This window comes from Cynocephalus volans, chromosome 14 (genome assembly GCF_027409185.1).
Source record: "Cynocephalus volans isolate mCynVol1 chromosome 14, mCynVol1.pri, whole genome shotgun sequence".
Lineage (NCBI taxonomy): Eukaryota > Metazoa > Chordata > Mammalia > Dermoptera > Cynocephalidae > Cynocephalus > Cynocephalus volans.
The window spans coordinates 88,713,538-88,729,525 of NC_084473.1; the positions used below are offsets into that span (position 1 = coordinate 88,713,538).

General features: G+C 58.5%; 1 protein-coding gene across 1 annotated transcript; it reads left to right on the top strand.

Moving 5' to 3' along the window:
• Positions 1-291: 291 nt before the first annotated feature.
• On the top strand, positions 292-12,897 carry PROM2 (prominin 2). Its single transcript, XM_063078629.1, has 23 exons — positions 292-607; positions 1,239-1,288; positions 1,667-1,869; positions 1,972-2,092; positions 2,386-2,449; positions 2,732-2,821; positions 3,167-3,369; positions 3,758-3,832; positions 4,486-4,549; positions 4,741-4,900; positions 5,246-5,398; positions 6,316-6,439; positions 7,017-7,108; positions 7,245-7,329; positions 8,936-9,082; positions 9,596-9,667; positions 10,446-10,538; positions 10,680-10,733; positions 11,012-11,092; positions 11,272-11,340; positions 12,103-12,192; positions 12,411-12,517; positions 12,834-12,897. The coding sequence occupies exons 1-23, from the start codon at positions 364-366 to the stop codon at positions 12,895-12,897; spliced, it is 2,505 nt and encodes an 834-aa protein (XP_062934699.1). The 5' UTR covers positions 292-363.
• The last annotated feature ends 3,091 nt before the right edge of the window (positions 12,898-15,988 follow it).

Sequence of the window (15,988 nt, forward strand, 5' to 3'; positions counted from 1 at the left end):
ATTTAAAATTGGGCCACCCTAGATGACCCAGAGCCACTAAGATTCCTCCTGGACCCAGCTCCAAGGCAGCCGTCGCCCAGGACTATCTGGGGAGAGGAGAGGGAGCCCTGGTTTCCTTCCCAGAGGCCAAGGGCGGGTCCAGGCCAGGCCCCGCCCCCCTCCCGCAGGCCTCCGCCCTTGCCCTTCCTGCGCTCAGGGCGGGTGCAGGGTAGCTCAGGAGCCCAAACCTGTCAGGCAGGTTTTGAGAGCCACGGGGACAGAGGGAGCAACACTGGCGAAGGATGCACGGCCTGCCCGCGTGCGCCCGCACCCTCTGCCTCCTGAGCCAGTCCCGCGTGCCCCGCTGCCCACCCGCCAGACCCCATGGTGTGCGCACTGAGCCTCCTGGCGCCCCTGCTGGGCCTGGGGCTGGGGCTGGCCCTGAGCCTGGCGGGGACGGCGGCTGTGGACTGTGGGCCCATCGGCGCGGCCGAGCGCCTGACATTCGCCCCAGCAGCCAGGGCCCGGTGGCTGGTCCCTCGCGTCCGCGCGCCGGGGCCCCTGGACCCCCTCTATGGCACCGTGCGCCGCTTCCTGTCCGTGGTGCAGCTCAACCCCTTCCCTTCAGGTGAGTGTGTCCCCTCCCCCAGGGTGAGCCTCGCTCGGCAGGAACTGGGCCCCCAGACAGCCTCCCTCTACCCCTTCCACCTACCGCGTGTGCCCACCCTGTCAGCAGCACTTGGAGGGTCCCTGGCATTCCTCATCACCATCTTCCTTGGCAGAAGTCCTGGGGTACAAGGGCAACATCTGGAGAGGGCTCCAGAACTTTGTGTGACCTTGGTCAAGCCCCTTTTCCTCTGAGTCTCCGTTTCTCTGTCTGTAAAGTGAAGGAGACTGCATTAGAAGTCCATTACATTAAACCTGCGCAGACGTCCTCTGAGTCTAGTGGTGCCAGGGGTTGGGAGCGCTGGGAGGGGATGAAGGACCCCTCTGATCCTCGTCCCTTGCTGTTCAAGAGAAAGGGCAGCCAAGCCCAGCCCCTCTTCTGCCTCTGCCCAGGCTGTAGGGCCTACCCAGAGGGTTAGGAGGGAGGTCTGCAGGCCTCCCTCGGCTGTTCCCTCCTGCAGCAGTGCTGAGGCCTGGGCAGGATGGCACAGGACTGTGGTGACACTGCCTTCTCCAAAGGTGTCATGGTGGTGCGAGGGGGTGGGCCCTGGAGCAAGGCAATGACTGTCCCCAAACTTGGCTCTTTCTGGTAGAGTTGGTCAAGGCCCTGCTGAATGAGCCGTCCTCTGTGAAGGTGGAGGAGGTGAGAACCAGGGAGGTGCTGGGGGAGGGAGCGCAGGGTGAGCTGGGGGGGTGGGGTAGGAAAGCCTCACTCCACTCGGCTCACCCACCTTGCTGGGTGGGGGTCTCAGGCATCCTTTCCCCTCCTGCCTGGGTGCTGCAGTCAACAGACCTGCGTTGAAACCACACCTCTGCCATTCACCTCCTTGAACTCACGTCGTCATTGTAAGATGACAACAGTGGGGACACCATGCACCTCTTGCACGGGTTCTAGGAGATCCAGGCGCAGGGCCCACTGCACTTGTGCTCCCCACTTCTGGTTTCCCTCCAGAGTCAGGCAGAGGCAGGGCTGGAATGTGGGGGGTCAGGGCAGCCTCTGATGCCCCACTGCCCTGCCCAGGTGGTGCAGTACGAGGCGGGCTATGTGGTCTGCGCTGTGATCGCGGGCCTCTACCTCCTGGCAGTGCCCACCACCGGGCTCTGCTTCTGTTGCTGCCGCCGCCGCCGGCGCTGTGGGGGCCGCGTGAAGATGGAGCACAAGGCCATGGCCTGTGAGCGTGGGACCCTCATGGCCTTCCTGCTGCTGACCACCCTCGTGCTGCTGTGAGGGTCTGCCCAGGTCAGGCGGAAGGGGTGGCCATGGCCCGAGGCTCCCATGGGCACTCCACAAGTCCCTTCCTCCTCCCCTCCCCTCCATCTCCACAGGGTTGGCGTCATCTGTGCCTTTGTCACCAACCAGCATGTGCATGAGCAAACAGGCCCCAGCATGGAGGCTGTGCCTGAAACCCTACTCAGCCTCCAGGGTCTGGCCTCCAATATCCCCCAGGTGAGCACCTAGTCATTCCCGTGCTCCCATGTGCCCCACAAGCTCCAGGCTCAGGCAGAACAGCAGAGTGGGTCCTCCAAGGCCCATGACCTGCCAATCAGAATGGTTGCCCCTTCCTCTATGAACCTGGCTGCCCTCTGCTGGAGAGTCGCTGTAATATGTAAACACACCCATGGTGTCCTCTGTATGGATGCCCAGCTGCCTGTAATAGGGGTCGCAGAAGGGGCTGGGAAGGGTCAGAATTGAGCTGCCAGTGACAGGGAAGGGCAGCCTCATGCCCTGTGTTTGTCTAGGAGCTGCAGGCCGTGGCACAGCAGTTCTCCCTTCCCCAGGAGCAAGTCTTGCAGGAGCTGGATGGTGAGGGTAACAGCTGGCTGGCCGGCACCAGGGCCCCCTGCCCAGGCCTGCCAGGGGGGTCCCTCTTACTCCCTTATCCCAGATCCACCTGGACTCAGCCTCGCAGAAGTGGGCATCCTGCCCAGCTGGACAGCCAGCACAGCAGCAGCTGCGGGACCAGCTGGAGAAGCCAGCGCCCCCTGCAGAGCGCAGTGCCAGGGCCTGGGGAGGCAGGATGGATGGTGGGGAGGGCCCTTGGGCTCCTGGGGGGGCGAGCCCTCCAGACTGCCCTGTGCTTTCTAGGTGTCAGTGAAACCATCGGGAGCATGATTCACACCCAGCTCAGGAACACCGTGTACCTGGCACTGGCCTCTGTGCTCAGCGTGGGTCAGGGTGAGCTGGATTGGAGCCCTGTGCAGTGTGGGGCCCTGCAGGCATCCTCCTGGGCAGGCTCACCCTCACCCAGCCCTGGACTTCTTGGGCTACCTCAGCGGGCCCCACACTTGACTTTCCCATAGCATTATCCCAGGATCCCAGCATTATCCCAGGAACCCTTGTCCTTTGGCATCCCTGCTCACATCCTGGCTTAACATGCCCTGGGGAAGTTTGCACTCTAACTACAGAGGTTAATGAGTGCAGGTCCCTTTGGCTGGGGGAGGGGCATGTTCTACCTCTTGCCAGGCCTCTGATGATGCCAGGGGCCCTGGAGACTGCTCAGGCTGGGTGTGGGTCTCTCAGCCCTGCAGGACTCCACAGACCATCTCCGAGTCCTGAATGCCACCTCGGTGGAGCTGCGGGAGGGGCAGCAGAACCTGGAGCCGGCCATCCAGGGGCAGCGGGAACGCCTCCTGACCCTGCTGCAGGAGCCCGGGTGCCAGGGGAACTGTGCAGGGGCCCTGAGCCGGGCCCGCGCCCTGGAGCTGGGCGCCGACTTCAGCCAGGTGCAGGCCCAGGGCGGAGGCCCCTTGGAGCTAAGGGCCACTCTGCCTGCTGCCCAGGAATCCCGAGGCATCCGAGTAGCCCAGGTGTTTCCTGAGGCAGACTCCAGGTCCTCCGCTGGCTGGTCCCCCCTTTCTCCATGCTCCCAGGGTTAAGAGGGTCATCGTGGCAGTGGGGCAGGCGCTCTCCTCAGGCCAGGCACTGTGCTGTGAGCTTCATGTATCGGCTCCTCAAATCCTCACTGCCACCCAGGGCAGTCGAGGCCATGGTGGTTCCTTCCCATTTTACACATGAGAACACTGAGGGCTCAGAGGCATCTGTCCCCCTCCCCCAGCAATCCCTCTCAGGCCTCTCCACGGACTTCTTCATAACCTCCCTTCCCCATTTCAGGTGCCCCCTGTGGACGATGTTATGCATCGGCTGAAGGGTGTCCCTGAGGCCAACTTCTCCAGCATGGTCCAGGATGTGAGTGTCCCTCTAGGCTACCCAACTCCTCCCCCACCTGCCTGGGAACTCACAAGTGAGGACCCTCAATTTCCCCCTTTGGGGCAGGAACCCATTTGAACCTAAGTCTTAGGGACTCAACTACTACCTGGTGCCCTGGGCTGGAGGCTCATGGTGCCCATCCTCAGTGTGCACATGGTCTGGTGCAGGAGGCAGGCCCAGAGCTCAGAAGGAAGAGCTAGGACCCTCAAGGGGTAGGGCTGGGGGCCGCACGGAGCGAATGCTCAGGCTGAACCCTGGGGGAGGGGAGGGTGCAGTGGGACCCTGCTGGGTGGTGGCTGGAGCAGAAGGTTCCAGGAGGACGGAAGTGGGAGCTGAGGATGGGAGGGAGTGATGCAGCTGGGCTTTCCGGAAGAGAGCTGAGTTGTTCACAGTAGTCCAGGAAGAGGGGTGGGACAGAAAGGAGGGGTCTGTGGGGAGCAACGCTTTGGGGAGTTGAGTCCCGGGCCGAAGGAGGGGAGAGGAAGGCAGCAACCCAGAGAACAAGGGGATCCTATTTCCCAGGTGGGATCACTGAGGGGGGATGCCCTCCCTCTGGGCCTGGTGACTTCGGGTTCCCCAAGCTGGGACACTGGGTGGAGGGTGGAAGCCACAGTTCCACTTGGTTCCCACAGGAGAACAGCACCTTCAACAGCCTCCCGCTCCTGGCAGCCCTGCAGACATACAGCGTGGTCAGAGGTGAGGCCCTGCCCAGGGCTCAGGGCAGCTGCCCACCTGCTACCCCAGTCCCACCCGTACCAAGGAGGCTTGTTGAGAGGAGTCGGCGAGGGTGGAGTGGGGAAGGGTGTTCTCCTTGGCTGGGCCCTGACAGCGAGTGGGCTTTCTGTGGGTGTCTTCCCCATCTCATAAGTCCCCGCTGCTCTGGGCAGACCTGAAGGAGGCAGTGGCCCAGCAGCCCGAAGGTGTGAAGACACTGGCCAAAGGGTTCCCGGACTTGATGGCAGCCTCCCGCTGGAGCCAGGCCCTGGAGAAGCTGGAGCAGAGCAGCCGCCCCTACCTACAGGAGGTGCAGAGATATGAGACATACAGGTGCCTGGGAGCCGATGGGGTAGGGTGGGTGGCCCAGCCTCTCTGCAGCCCCGAGGCCCATTTCTCTCCCCTACCAACCCCTGGCTGTACTGAGCCTCTGTCTCCATTTAAGCCAAGACCCCTGCCTGACTCCTTGGTCCTCCATGTCCTCACTTGGTCATGTGCCCCCAGGACATGAGCCTGGGGACCTCATTGAAGCAGAGGCCTCAGGAAGTGTTCACACATGCCCTCCTAAAACCCCAGCCTGGAGGTTAGAGACCTCACCCAGCCACTAGGTCCCACACTGGCTCATGCCGGTGCCCAGCTGCCTCCCTTCTCAGTGACACCACACCCTCCCTGTGGCAGGTGGATTGTGGGCTGCGTGCTATGCTCCATGGTCCTGCTTGTGGTGGTCTGTAACCTGCTGGGCCTCAGCCTGGGCATCTGGGGGCTGTCTGGAAGGGAGGATCCCAGCCACTCGGAAGCCAAAGGCGAGGCCGGAGCCCGCTTCCTCATGATGTAAGAAAGGCCGTGGAGAGGGGAAGGGTGTCTCCCCACTGTGCTGGCCAGATTCCTCCCACTCCCGTGGACAGCTCCTGGTGTGGCTACAGGAAAGGAATCCTGGGAGTCAAGAGACTGAGGTTTAGTGCTGGCCTCAGAGGCAACTCACTGGGTGACCCATCTAATGATGCTAACTCATCTGGACCTCAGTGTCCCACCTGTATAAAGGGGCTGGACTAGAGTGGGAGTAGCAAAGAAGCAGCACTTCCCCCCCCCCACACACACCAGCGGCAACTTCCCACTGAGTACAGACACGGCCTCAGAATCTTTCTCAGCCCAGCTCCCAGGCAGCCACCACCTCCAATAGGAGGCAGCATCCCTAGACAAGAAGGTCTCTAAGGCCGGGGTGCCACGTACACTTGCACAAGCTGTTCACTACACAAGGGCACCTGGCCAGAGAAGCGACTGGGGGCTAAAATCCACCCCATGTTTTACCCTCCAAGCCTCGCAGCCTGGCAAAGAAGCCCAACAAGTCAGTGGCAACAGGTCTAAGGATCTGTACTACTCAGACCCACTGGGGTGCTGCTCAATGACCCTTTTGAGGGCTGAGTTCCGGAGCAGGTCACCTCCCTGGGCTCTAGTCCCACAAGGGAGTAGTCTTGGCTCTTCTAACAAAGCAGCTGCTCTCTCCCTGAGGCTGCCAGGGCCGGCCAGGGCACCAGCGGTCAGGTGGGGATGGGGTGAGGAGGAGGTCGGGGTGCTCAGGAGCCCTGAATCCTTCTCCTGCCCAGGAGGTTGTGTCCTCCGAGATCCTCTCCTCAGAAGGCTCTGTCCTGGAGCCAACTCGATGACTGTGCTGGCCCTGGGACACAGGCGGGGCAGGGGGTGTGCGGCAGGCTTCGCTGTCCCTCAGTGCGGTCTCTCACCCTCCCCAGAGGTGCCGGCTTCAGCTTCCTCTTCGCTGTCCCCCTCATCCTCGTCCTCCTTGCCACCTTCCTGGTGGGTGGCAATGTGCAGACGCTGGTGTGCCGGAGCTGGGAGAGTGGAGAGCTCTACGAGGTGGGCCTGTCCCCACTCTGGGGCCCAGAGGGAGGTGGAGGAAGGTGTGGGAAGAACAAGAGGGTTAGGAGAAAGGGGGAGCCAGAGGGGGCAAAAGAGGGATGGAGGAGCAGGAGGGATGAGGACAGAGGCCAAGAAAGAAAACCAGTGGATAGGGAGGAGCAGAGAGAGAGAGAGAGAGCACCCATGTGTCCCTGGGACGCTGCGCAGGGCCCAGGGCAGGGACCCTGAGAGACTGCACCCAAACCCGAGCCCCTCTCCTCTCCTAACCCTGAGTCCGGAAACTGGAAATCCTGGTGCCTGGTGTGCTCCTAGTAGGTGAGCTGTGATGCTGGTCTGGATTCTCTGCCAAAGATCAGGCGACCACCCCTCTGGGACATTCATGGGAAGAGGCCCTGTAAGGATTGAGGGCCTAGGTGTAATTTGAGTTAGAGTCTAGGATTGGGCTGGAGTCACAGGGGTGTTTCCCATGCCTGGTCTCTGCTGTGCCGAGGCAGCAGGCCAGGCCCTCGGGGAGCCGGGGGAGCATCGTTGCCCCCGCCGCTCTGTGCCCCATTGCTCCCTGCCCCACTCCCAGTTTGCAGATATCCCAGGGAACTTGCCCCCGTCCATGAACTTGTCGTACCTTCTTGGCCTGCGGAAGAATATCAGCGTCCTCCTGGCCTACCAGTGAGTGGACAGCCTGAGCTGGGGGCTGGGGTGTGGGAGGGGCAGGGGGGCTGAGGTGGGCGTCCCCTTAGGGTGAGGTCAGCCCCCACCTGCCAGTCCTTGTTGCTCACTTTTGGGTCCCGTTGTTCCTCCCCAGGCAGTGCAGGGAAGGGGCCGCACTCTGGAGTGTCCTGCAGCTCAATGACTCCTACGACCTGGAGAAGCACCTGGATATCAGGCAGGTGAGAACATTCCAGAAGGCTCTGAGGACCTCTCCTGCAGACATCCACACTCTGGTCTTACCTCTGTGGAGGCACCACCTCTTTGAACCTGAGAAGTCTGCATGAGCGATGGAGGGGCCTCAGGGCACAGGCCCCAGCTGCAAGCTCAGGGCCTGGCCCAGGGGAGAGCCTGGGGAAGGTGCCAGGTGTGGGGGTGGGGGTGTGGAGCCTGTGCTCCAGGGTAAACTCAGCACAGCTGAGGCTGTAACAGAAAGGATGATGATAGTTAGAGGACGAGGGAGCACGTGTGTCCTGACTGAGGACAGGCATTGGTTGGTATGCTCCGGTCAGGAGGAGGATGGCCAGGGAGGGGACACGGTGGTTCCTTAGGTGGCTCCTCCAGCAGTGTCTTCAACCAGACAGGAGTCCACAGGAGTCCTCAGGACTAGGCCAGAGACACTGTGCTGTGCATAAAGCCATGGCCCTCCAGCAGAGGGGTCTCAGCCTGGCCCTGGGAGGGGAGGGTCCAGCCCACAGAAGAGTGCACAAAGAGGGCTTCAGATTCAGATGGACTGGGCCGTCTTCAGAGGCCATCTGGCAACATACCAAAGGTGACCTTAAAAATACATGTCCCCGGGCCGAGCCCGTGGCGCACTCGGTAGCATGCTGCGCTAGGAGCGCGGCGACGCTCGCTCCCGCCGCGGGTTCGGATCCTATATGGGAATGACTGGTGCACTCACTGGCTGAGTGCCGGTCACGAAAAAAAAAAAAAAAAAAAAAATACATGTCCCCAAAGGAGCTGGTAACAAGCTGATTCTGCAGCGATAAATAAGACAAGTTGTGCATTCTAGGGCTCTGGGAGGGCACAGCCTGACCTGACACTTTTCCCGAAGCTGAACTTGTCTGTCACTGACACCTGAAATGCTGCCGTAGCCCCCGCCTCTGCGGAAGGCAACCTGGCTGGATAGGGAGAGGCGAGCGGAGCTGGGCTGCATTCTCTAACTTGCTGTGTCACTTTGGGCAAGTGAACGTTCCTCTCTGATCTCGTTTCTTACTTGTTAAACACGGGCTGGATTTCATGAGCTCTGAATCTCTTCCAGCAATGGTAGGAAATGCTGAGGATCTTTCTTGAAATGCAGCTGCATCCATTCGCCATGCATGCGTCCATTCATTCACACAGTCAATAGACCTGTCCCTTGTCCACCGCATGCGAGCTTCTGCTCTAAGTGGTAGGGCTTGGGATGAAATAGGCAGACAAGCCCTGCTCTCATGGAACTAACAGCAACAAACAAGTACACAATTAAATAAGAGAATTTCAGAGCAACAGGTACTGTGAAGTCCTTAACACAAATGATGTGATAAAGAGGGACTGAGAAACCTGTTTCATATGAGGTGGTCAGGGAAGGTCTCTGTCACAGCCCAGTAGCCAGGTAGGTGCTGGAGGAAGGTGGTGGAGGGAGGGGAGGAAGCAGAGGCCTACTGGGTGCCTGTCTGGGGCTGGGCGCGTGGCCAGGGTAGGGGGCCCTGGCTATCCAGGAGGTAATGGTGACCCCTCGACTAGGGGAACATCTCTGAGGTCCTGGCTCAGCAACTGGGCATGCTCCACATCCCATCCCTTCCCTCCCAGTATACCAACAAGCTGCGGCAGGAGTTGCAAGGCCTCAAAGTGAACATGCAGGACCAGGACCTGCTGAGCCCAGCCGCCCACCGGGACCTGAGGGCCCTGCAGAGCAGTGGGATCGAGAGCATTCACTACCCAGACTTCCTCATTCAGGTCAGCAGTGGACCCTCAGGTGCTCAGCCAGATGGTGACAGAACAGAGGGGCCCACAGAGGAGCTGGGTGTGTGTCTTACCTTGTCCCGGCTCTCAACCTTCCCTCGACTCCTCCACGTGTTCTGGGGCGTTCTCCTGTTGGGAGTGCCCCAGACCCCACGCCTGTCCTGGTACCACCACCCAGGCCATGCGGGAATGAATGCCCTCTGCCCCAGCTCAGCATCCTGTGTCACTGTTCATGGTCCTGAGCCACTAGCACGAGGAGTGCTGGTGGGAGTCGACTCTTCCTCGAGTTACACCAGAGGGCGCCTCATTTTGTTGTTATTTCTATCCTGTTGGAAATGTCTGAAATATTCAGTTTCAGGTCCAACCCACTGTGATAGATGTGTCACAATAGACTTAGCTGGTGTGGGGTACATTTGACAAGACTGTGAATGTGGAGTCTGGGGGCAAGCGGAGGGGGTGGTGGGGAAGCCGGGTCCATCCCTCTTGGCCTCTCCTGCTTGCCCCCAGATCCAGAAGCCTGTGGTGAAGACCGACGTGGAGCAGCTGGCCCAGGAGCTGGAAGGACTGGCCCAGGCACAAGTGAGCAGGGACCGGAGACCCCACTGGGCAGGCAGGATTCAGAGGAAGGCCTGGGAGGCTGGAGAGGGTGGGAGTGGCTGGACTGGGGAGGGGGCAAGAGCAAAGGCAGGGGATTGAGGGCCCCCACCAGTGAGGGCTAAGGCTCCCAGTCCCCCAGCTGGACTTGAGGGCTGTGCAGCCAGAATCCTCTGACTCAAGCTCTGCCACCAATTGGCGGTGTGGCCTTGAGCAAGTCACTGAACATCTCTAGGCCTCAGTTTCTTCATCTGTAAAGCAGGCTGTCCTCTGTCTCAGATCAGATGAAGTAACTGGTCTGTCATCATGCAGTTAGGCAAGCGTTTCTACGTGCACAGCACTTGTGGCATCTGCTGGGACAGGTGCTGTGGAGACACTGCAATGAATCAGATATCATGAAAGTTGCCCTCCAGGGGAAAAAAATAGCATTTTTTATTTATGAATATTCACAAACCCACAGCAGCCCCTCATGGTGGGTAGATCAAGGAGCATTCCTCAGTTTGGGTGGATGTCACTGTGGCTCAGAGAGGTTCTGTAGCAGATTTAGGGGTACCCAGTGAGCTAGGGATGGACCTAGACCTCGGACTTGAGTCCACCAAAACAAGGTCAGGCCCTGGAGCTTAAGGAAGGCTCAGTTTTCTGCCTCTGAGCGCAGCACTTTCTACCTCCCCTCAATACATCGGGTTGACAGGCTGTGCACAGGATGGGTTGGAGAGGCTGTACTGTGCCGGGCAGGGAGCCATTCTGATCTGTCTCCCCTCAGGGCAGTTCTGTGCTGGGGCAGCAACTGCAGGAGGAGGCCCAAGGACTCAGAAACCTCTATCAACAGAAGGTCATGCCCCAGCAGAACCTCGTGGTAAGTTTGGGGGAGCAGGGAGCCCAGGGCTTGAGGTAGAGGAGAGGTGGAGAAGGGGCTGCAAAAGAGGAGGTGGGTGCCAGGAAGCTGTCCCCTCCCCCCAACCCCTTCCCCTAACCAGCCCCGATCTCTTCTCCACAGGCGAAGCTCAACCTCAGTGTCAGGGCCCTGGCGTCCTCTGCCCCAAAGCTCCAGGTGGCTTCTGGGGGTGGGGAGGGGAAGGTGGAACAAGTGGCAGCAGAGGGAGAAAGGAAGGGGGACCCACCTGGCTTGGGACCTGCTGGAGGTTGGGGGTGGAGGTGGGAAGGAGATGTGTGTGGGTGGACAGATCCTTGGGGACCCATCTTTGGCCTCTGTGTCCTCGGGGCTGACCCCCTTCCCCGCCAGGAGGAGTGTTGTGTGTTATGTGGTGAATTAATGAATGGATGAGTGAATGCATGAGCAGGGCACTGAGCTGAGGCTCTCTTCTCCAGCTGGAGACCTCAGATGTCCTAGGCAATATCACTCACCTAAAAGGAGAGCTGCCTGCCTGGGCCACCCGCATCGTGAGGAATGTGAGTAGGAGAAGGGGTCCTTCCACCTCAGGCTTCCCTTTCAGCCCTGTCCCCTCATCGTGGCTCCCAGGGAAGCTTGGTCTGTCCTGTTTTTGCCTGGCATGGAGGGTGGGGTGGGGGCGGAGGAGGCCGCAGGCTCCTGGGGCCTGTGCCAGCCGAAGCTCCTCTCTTTCCTGCAGGTAAGCGAGTGTGTCCTGAGCCGGGAGATGGGCTACTTCTCCCAGTACGTGGCCTGGGTGAGAGAGGAGGTGAGTGGGGACCCAGACCTGCCTGGCCTCAGAGCAACTGCCGGTTACCCCAGTGGACCAGCTCTTCACCTGTTCTGCCCGTTCCTCATCCCCAAGAGCTCCTTGTGGGTTCCCCAGGCCTTCTGGATTGAACCCAGACTCCCATGCCTGGCAACCATATCCCTGTTCTGTGGCTGGGCTCTGCCTGCCCCACCTCTGTCACAACCTTTCTCTGAGGCCTGAATGTGAGCTGCGGTGGCCATAGTTCCCTAGAACACACTGTCCACATCTTGCTCCCATGCCCTTTTTTGGGCCATCCCCTCACCCAGCTTCTCTAAGGCCAGCCCTCCAAGCCCACCTCCCTTGCTGGCCACAGCCTCTGCCAGCTTTCTGGGCACCCGCACCAGGCCAGCAGGGGTCCAGTTTAACAACGAGTATCTGTGAGTGTGTGAGTGTGTGCACAGGTGCGTGTGCAGACATGCATGTGTGTGCACATATGTGTTCATATATGCACACATGTTGCTGCTCAGTGGTAGTGTGACTTAAAGTGCAGCACTGGGTACGCAGTAGGGCCTTGATACAGGCTGATGAATAGGAGAAAAGGAGCTGAGTAAGGGGCCTGTGCAAGAGAGTCCCCATTTCTGTGGGCCTGTGTCCATGTGCCTGAGTAAAAGTGCGTGGTGGCCCCAGCTGTGTCCCTGTAGGCCTGTCTCTCTGAATATGGGGTGTACCCCTGCGGGCCTGGACTTCTCTGCATGTGCCTGCCTCACATTGGCACCACAGGTGACTGAGCGCATCGCCACCTGCCAGCCCCTCTCTGGAGCCCTGGACAATGGCCGTGTGATCCTGTGTGACATGATGGCTGACCCCTGGGTGAGTGCCTCCAGCTCATCAGGGCTCAGGGACATGGAGGCCGCATGGGAGAGGTAGCGTGAGCAGGTGTGAGGCGAGGCACGGCCCCTGCCCCAGCCCTGCACCCCAGGCCTCCCCTCAGCTGCGGCAGCCAATGCCTCCTGTGGCCCTCGCTGAGTCGGCGGCAGGGTGGAGGGTGCAGAGCAGGGGGGCAAGCTGACCCCACGCCCCACTTTTAGAACGCCTTCTGGTTCTGCCTGGGCTGGTGCACCTTCTTCCTGATCCCTAGCATCGTCTTCGCTATCAAAACTGCCAAATACTTCCGTCCCATCCGGAAACGCCTCAGGTGAGGTACTGCCAGGGCTGCGGGGAGCATCGGGGCCTGGGAAGGTGTCCTTCCAGCCACCGGGCCTGGCCCCCTGCCACAGCCCCTCCTCCAGGCAGAGGAGGCTCATGGCCTCGCCTTGAAGAGCCGCACACTCTGAGGAGCTCCAGGGCCAGGAAGCTCTCCCACATGTCTGCCCCAGTCCTTCTTGCTGCAGAACATCCCTGTCCCCTGGGGGGCTTCTGAGGTGGGAGCATCAGGGCTCCGGGTTTGTTCCTGTGTTGGGGCTGAGAGTCTGTGCCGTGGGCTCACTGACTTTTGTCCTGTGATGCTGCAGCTCCACCAGCTCTGAGGAGACTCAGCTCTTCCACATCCCCCGGGTCACCTCCCTGAAGCTGTAGGGTCCATTGGGTGAGTTTCCCACCTTCGTAATTCCTCAGTGCTGGGACATTGAGGGGGTGGGGAGGGAAAGGGCTGGGATTGGGGGTTTTCAGGGCCCAGGAGGGCAGGCAGGTTTGGGGACCTGGCAGGGTCTGGGTTCTAGAAGCAGCCCGCCCAGCAGTGGCACTGGCAGGTGGAGCCCAGCTCTCTCCTCCCTCCACCTCACCTGCTTTGTTTTTAATCCATAACAGGGCAAGGTGAATCCTGGGGCTGTCTGTCCTCCCCCGACTCAGCCTGAGAATTTCTGTAGCTCTTGCCTCAGAGCCCAGGCTGGCGTCCAGGCCTGGATCATCCCCTGAATTCAGCTTATCTGGCCCCATCTTGCCCATTCCCTTCTCACCCCCTTTCCACTCATGCCCCACCCACCCTTCATTCATTCTCAAAACCATACTTCTGTTGTGCTGCAGGGCCAACAGGTTCCTCTAGGTGTCCACCGCTTACCCTCCTGCTGCGATGCATCCGCACGAGGAAGAGCTTGTTCTCCCTTGGGTGGGACAGAGGCCCTGTCCAACCCTGCTCCGTCCCCATCTGCCCTGCCCCTGTTCCCGCCTCCCTCTGCCCCTCTCCAAGCTCGTTGCTCCCGTCCTCATCCAGCCCCCGACTGGCTACAATTTCTCTCCTATACCCTCCCCAGCCCTTTGCTTTCTCCCTCCCTGGAAGTCCTTTTCTCCCTTGTCTCCTCTTTACCTCATCCCCACTGCTACCTTGCTGGCCCCCAGGGACCCCTCCTGCCCAACCAAACTAATCAGGTAAAGCCACCAAGCAGGCAGAGGCCACCATGGCCCATGTCTGGGCTGGCTGCAGGCTCTGTCTCATGGCCCCAGCCCTTCACTGCCCCAAGGCGTGGACCCTCCACAAGCCCCAGCGTGGATTTGTTGGCCCCCGGTGGGGTTAGGAAGGCCTGTCTAAAGGCTGAGCCTTCCTGTCTGCCTGTACGCGGGTTAGAAATGGCAGTGCTGGCCCTCAGCTCCCCTCTGACCACTGGCTCCCAAGGGAAGGAATTGGGACCTGGGCCATAGTGGCCCTGACCCAGCTTTCTCAGGAGGGATCTGGTGGCCAGAACAGGATTTTGCACTACTCTTTCTATCCTGTGCCTGTGGCCTAGGGTCCTCCCTAGCCTATCCCTGTGCCATCCCTGCATACTGGACCCTGAGTTCCAGAAATGAAGAAGAGAAAGAGGAGAGAGACCTCAGATCTGTTAAAGTCTTGTCACTTCCCTAAGCCTTGGCCTTGGGTCCTTGAAACCAGGTCTCCCAGCCTGGGGCCCTGTACACAGTTGGTTTTAATGAGTGTTTGTGGAGAGAAGAATTCCAAGGCCTCCTCTGACTCCAGGCATCCAGGGATTATTCCAGCAACCAGCAGATGGGGAGTGGGGCCCATCTGGGAGCATGCCGCCAGGAGCAGGCAGACCCGGATTCACAGCCTGGCTCTGACGCTTGTTAGCTGGGGCACCTTGAAGGTGTTATGTGGGTTCCCTAAACCTTAGCTTCTTCATTTGTAAGAGGGGGAGAATAGTCATAGCCTTCTATAGGTTGTGACAAAGCGTGGGAAGTCCTTGGCAGGGGCCTGGCAGAGAACAAACACTCGGCTGATGGGAGCTATAATCTATGCCATCGCTGTCTGGGCCAGGGACAGAGCTGGGTCTGGGTAGGCACAAGGGAAGAGGGAGATGGGTCCTTGTTCAAAGGCAGAAAGCACTTTAAGATTCTGGTCTGCTGGGTCTCAGGGAGTGTCTATGTTTAATTGCACCTTATAAGCCAGCAACAAATTTTCTACTAGGATTAGAAATGGTGCACATGCAATGTATTGTCACTGCTGCAAGCACATTCTCAAACAAGCGTCCTTGAATGCAGCCCACTTGCCTCCTTTTGTCTTTTCCCAGAGGTTTCTTTGCTTGTTACTCATCTGTTGACCTGTGCAGGGAAAGTAGCACCCTGCATTTTAAATTGCAATTGACGAGATTAAAATGAATGAAAAAGAAACAATTAAAAAAATCATTTCCAGTTCTCTATCAAAGTTGCCTATCTCATCTTTTATATATTTGAGCATATTGAACAGTTATTTTAAAGTTCAATAACTCCCTAATATGAAGTCCCCATGAATCTGTTTCTAGTGTCTATTGTTTCTCTTGGTTATGTTTATTAGTTCTGTCTCGTCTCCTCACATACCTGGTTATTTTTGATTGAGTACCACGTATTGTATCGGAAAACCTGGAGAAATAACTTGAGGCCTAGGATGAAGTTATCTTCCTCTGTGAGGATTATGTTTATATCCAGCAGGTGCTTGGGATCTAGCACACTAGGATCACTTTAATCCACTTGCAGGAAATGAGATGATTTGCAGTGCCTTGAGCGCTGATCTACCTCCGATTCATTCATACTCCTAGGGCAAAGCCCTCTGGGGTCCCAACACAAAGCATGAAAGATTTGCCAGGCACACCCTCCTCTTGGTGGACCTAGTTTTTAGCCCCACAAGTTGCTGAAAGCCCTGCTCAGCATCTTTACAGTGTCTTCCGGAATCTGCAGACCCTCTAGGGAGAAAGTAGCCCCAGAAGCCAGGCACATGTTTCTGGGTTTCCTTCTTTCCCAGATCTTGGCCTGTGATTCCTCACTGCCTTGTTTGCTTCCTGATACCCTCAGTGAGACTGTGTGTGTGTGTGTGTGTGTGTGTGTGTGTGTGTACATATATATATGTGTGTGTATATATATATATATGTATATATATATTTTTTTTTTAAAAATAAATATGTCACTTAAAAAGCTGCTCAGAATGAATGTATGTGTACACATACATACACACATTTGAGCAGCTTTTTAAGTTGTCCTCAGCTAGGAATTTGGTCCAAATGATCTGGTCCATGATTGTTAGAAGTAGTGGTCCTAAAAAATTGACTTTGATGTTCCCCACCCTGTGAATGGGAAAAGGCTGCCACTTTTGGAATTTAGTATCCAGGAACATTGGCCCAGCCAATTGAACACTGGCTTTGCAAAGGAGGTTCGTTTGAAGAGCATCACTGTGGGCACTGCTCACCTGGGGAGGGGGTGGCACTCG

What these genes read in the sequence shown, in the direction of transcription:
- PROM2 (XM_063078629.1), top strand. Translation starts at nt 364, where the DNA reads ATGGTGTGCGCACTGAGCCTCCTGGCGCCCCTGCTGGGCCTGGGGCTG. An exon ending in AGCACCTGGATATCAGGCAG is followed by an intron (nt 7,330 to 8,935) that starts GTGAGAACATTC and finishes CTTCCCTCCCAG; the next exon opens with TATACCAACAAGCTGCGGCA. An exon ending in ACATGATGGCTGACCCCTGG is followed by an intron (nt 12,193 to 12,410) that starts GTGAGTGCCTCC and finishes CCCCACTTTTAG; the next exon opens with AACGCCTTCTGGTTCTGCCT.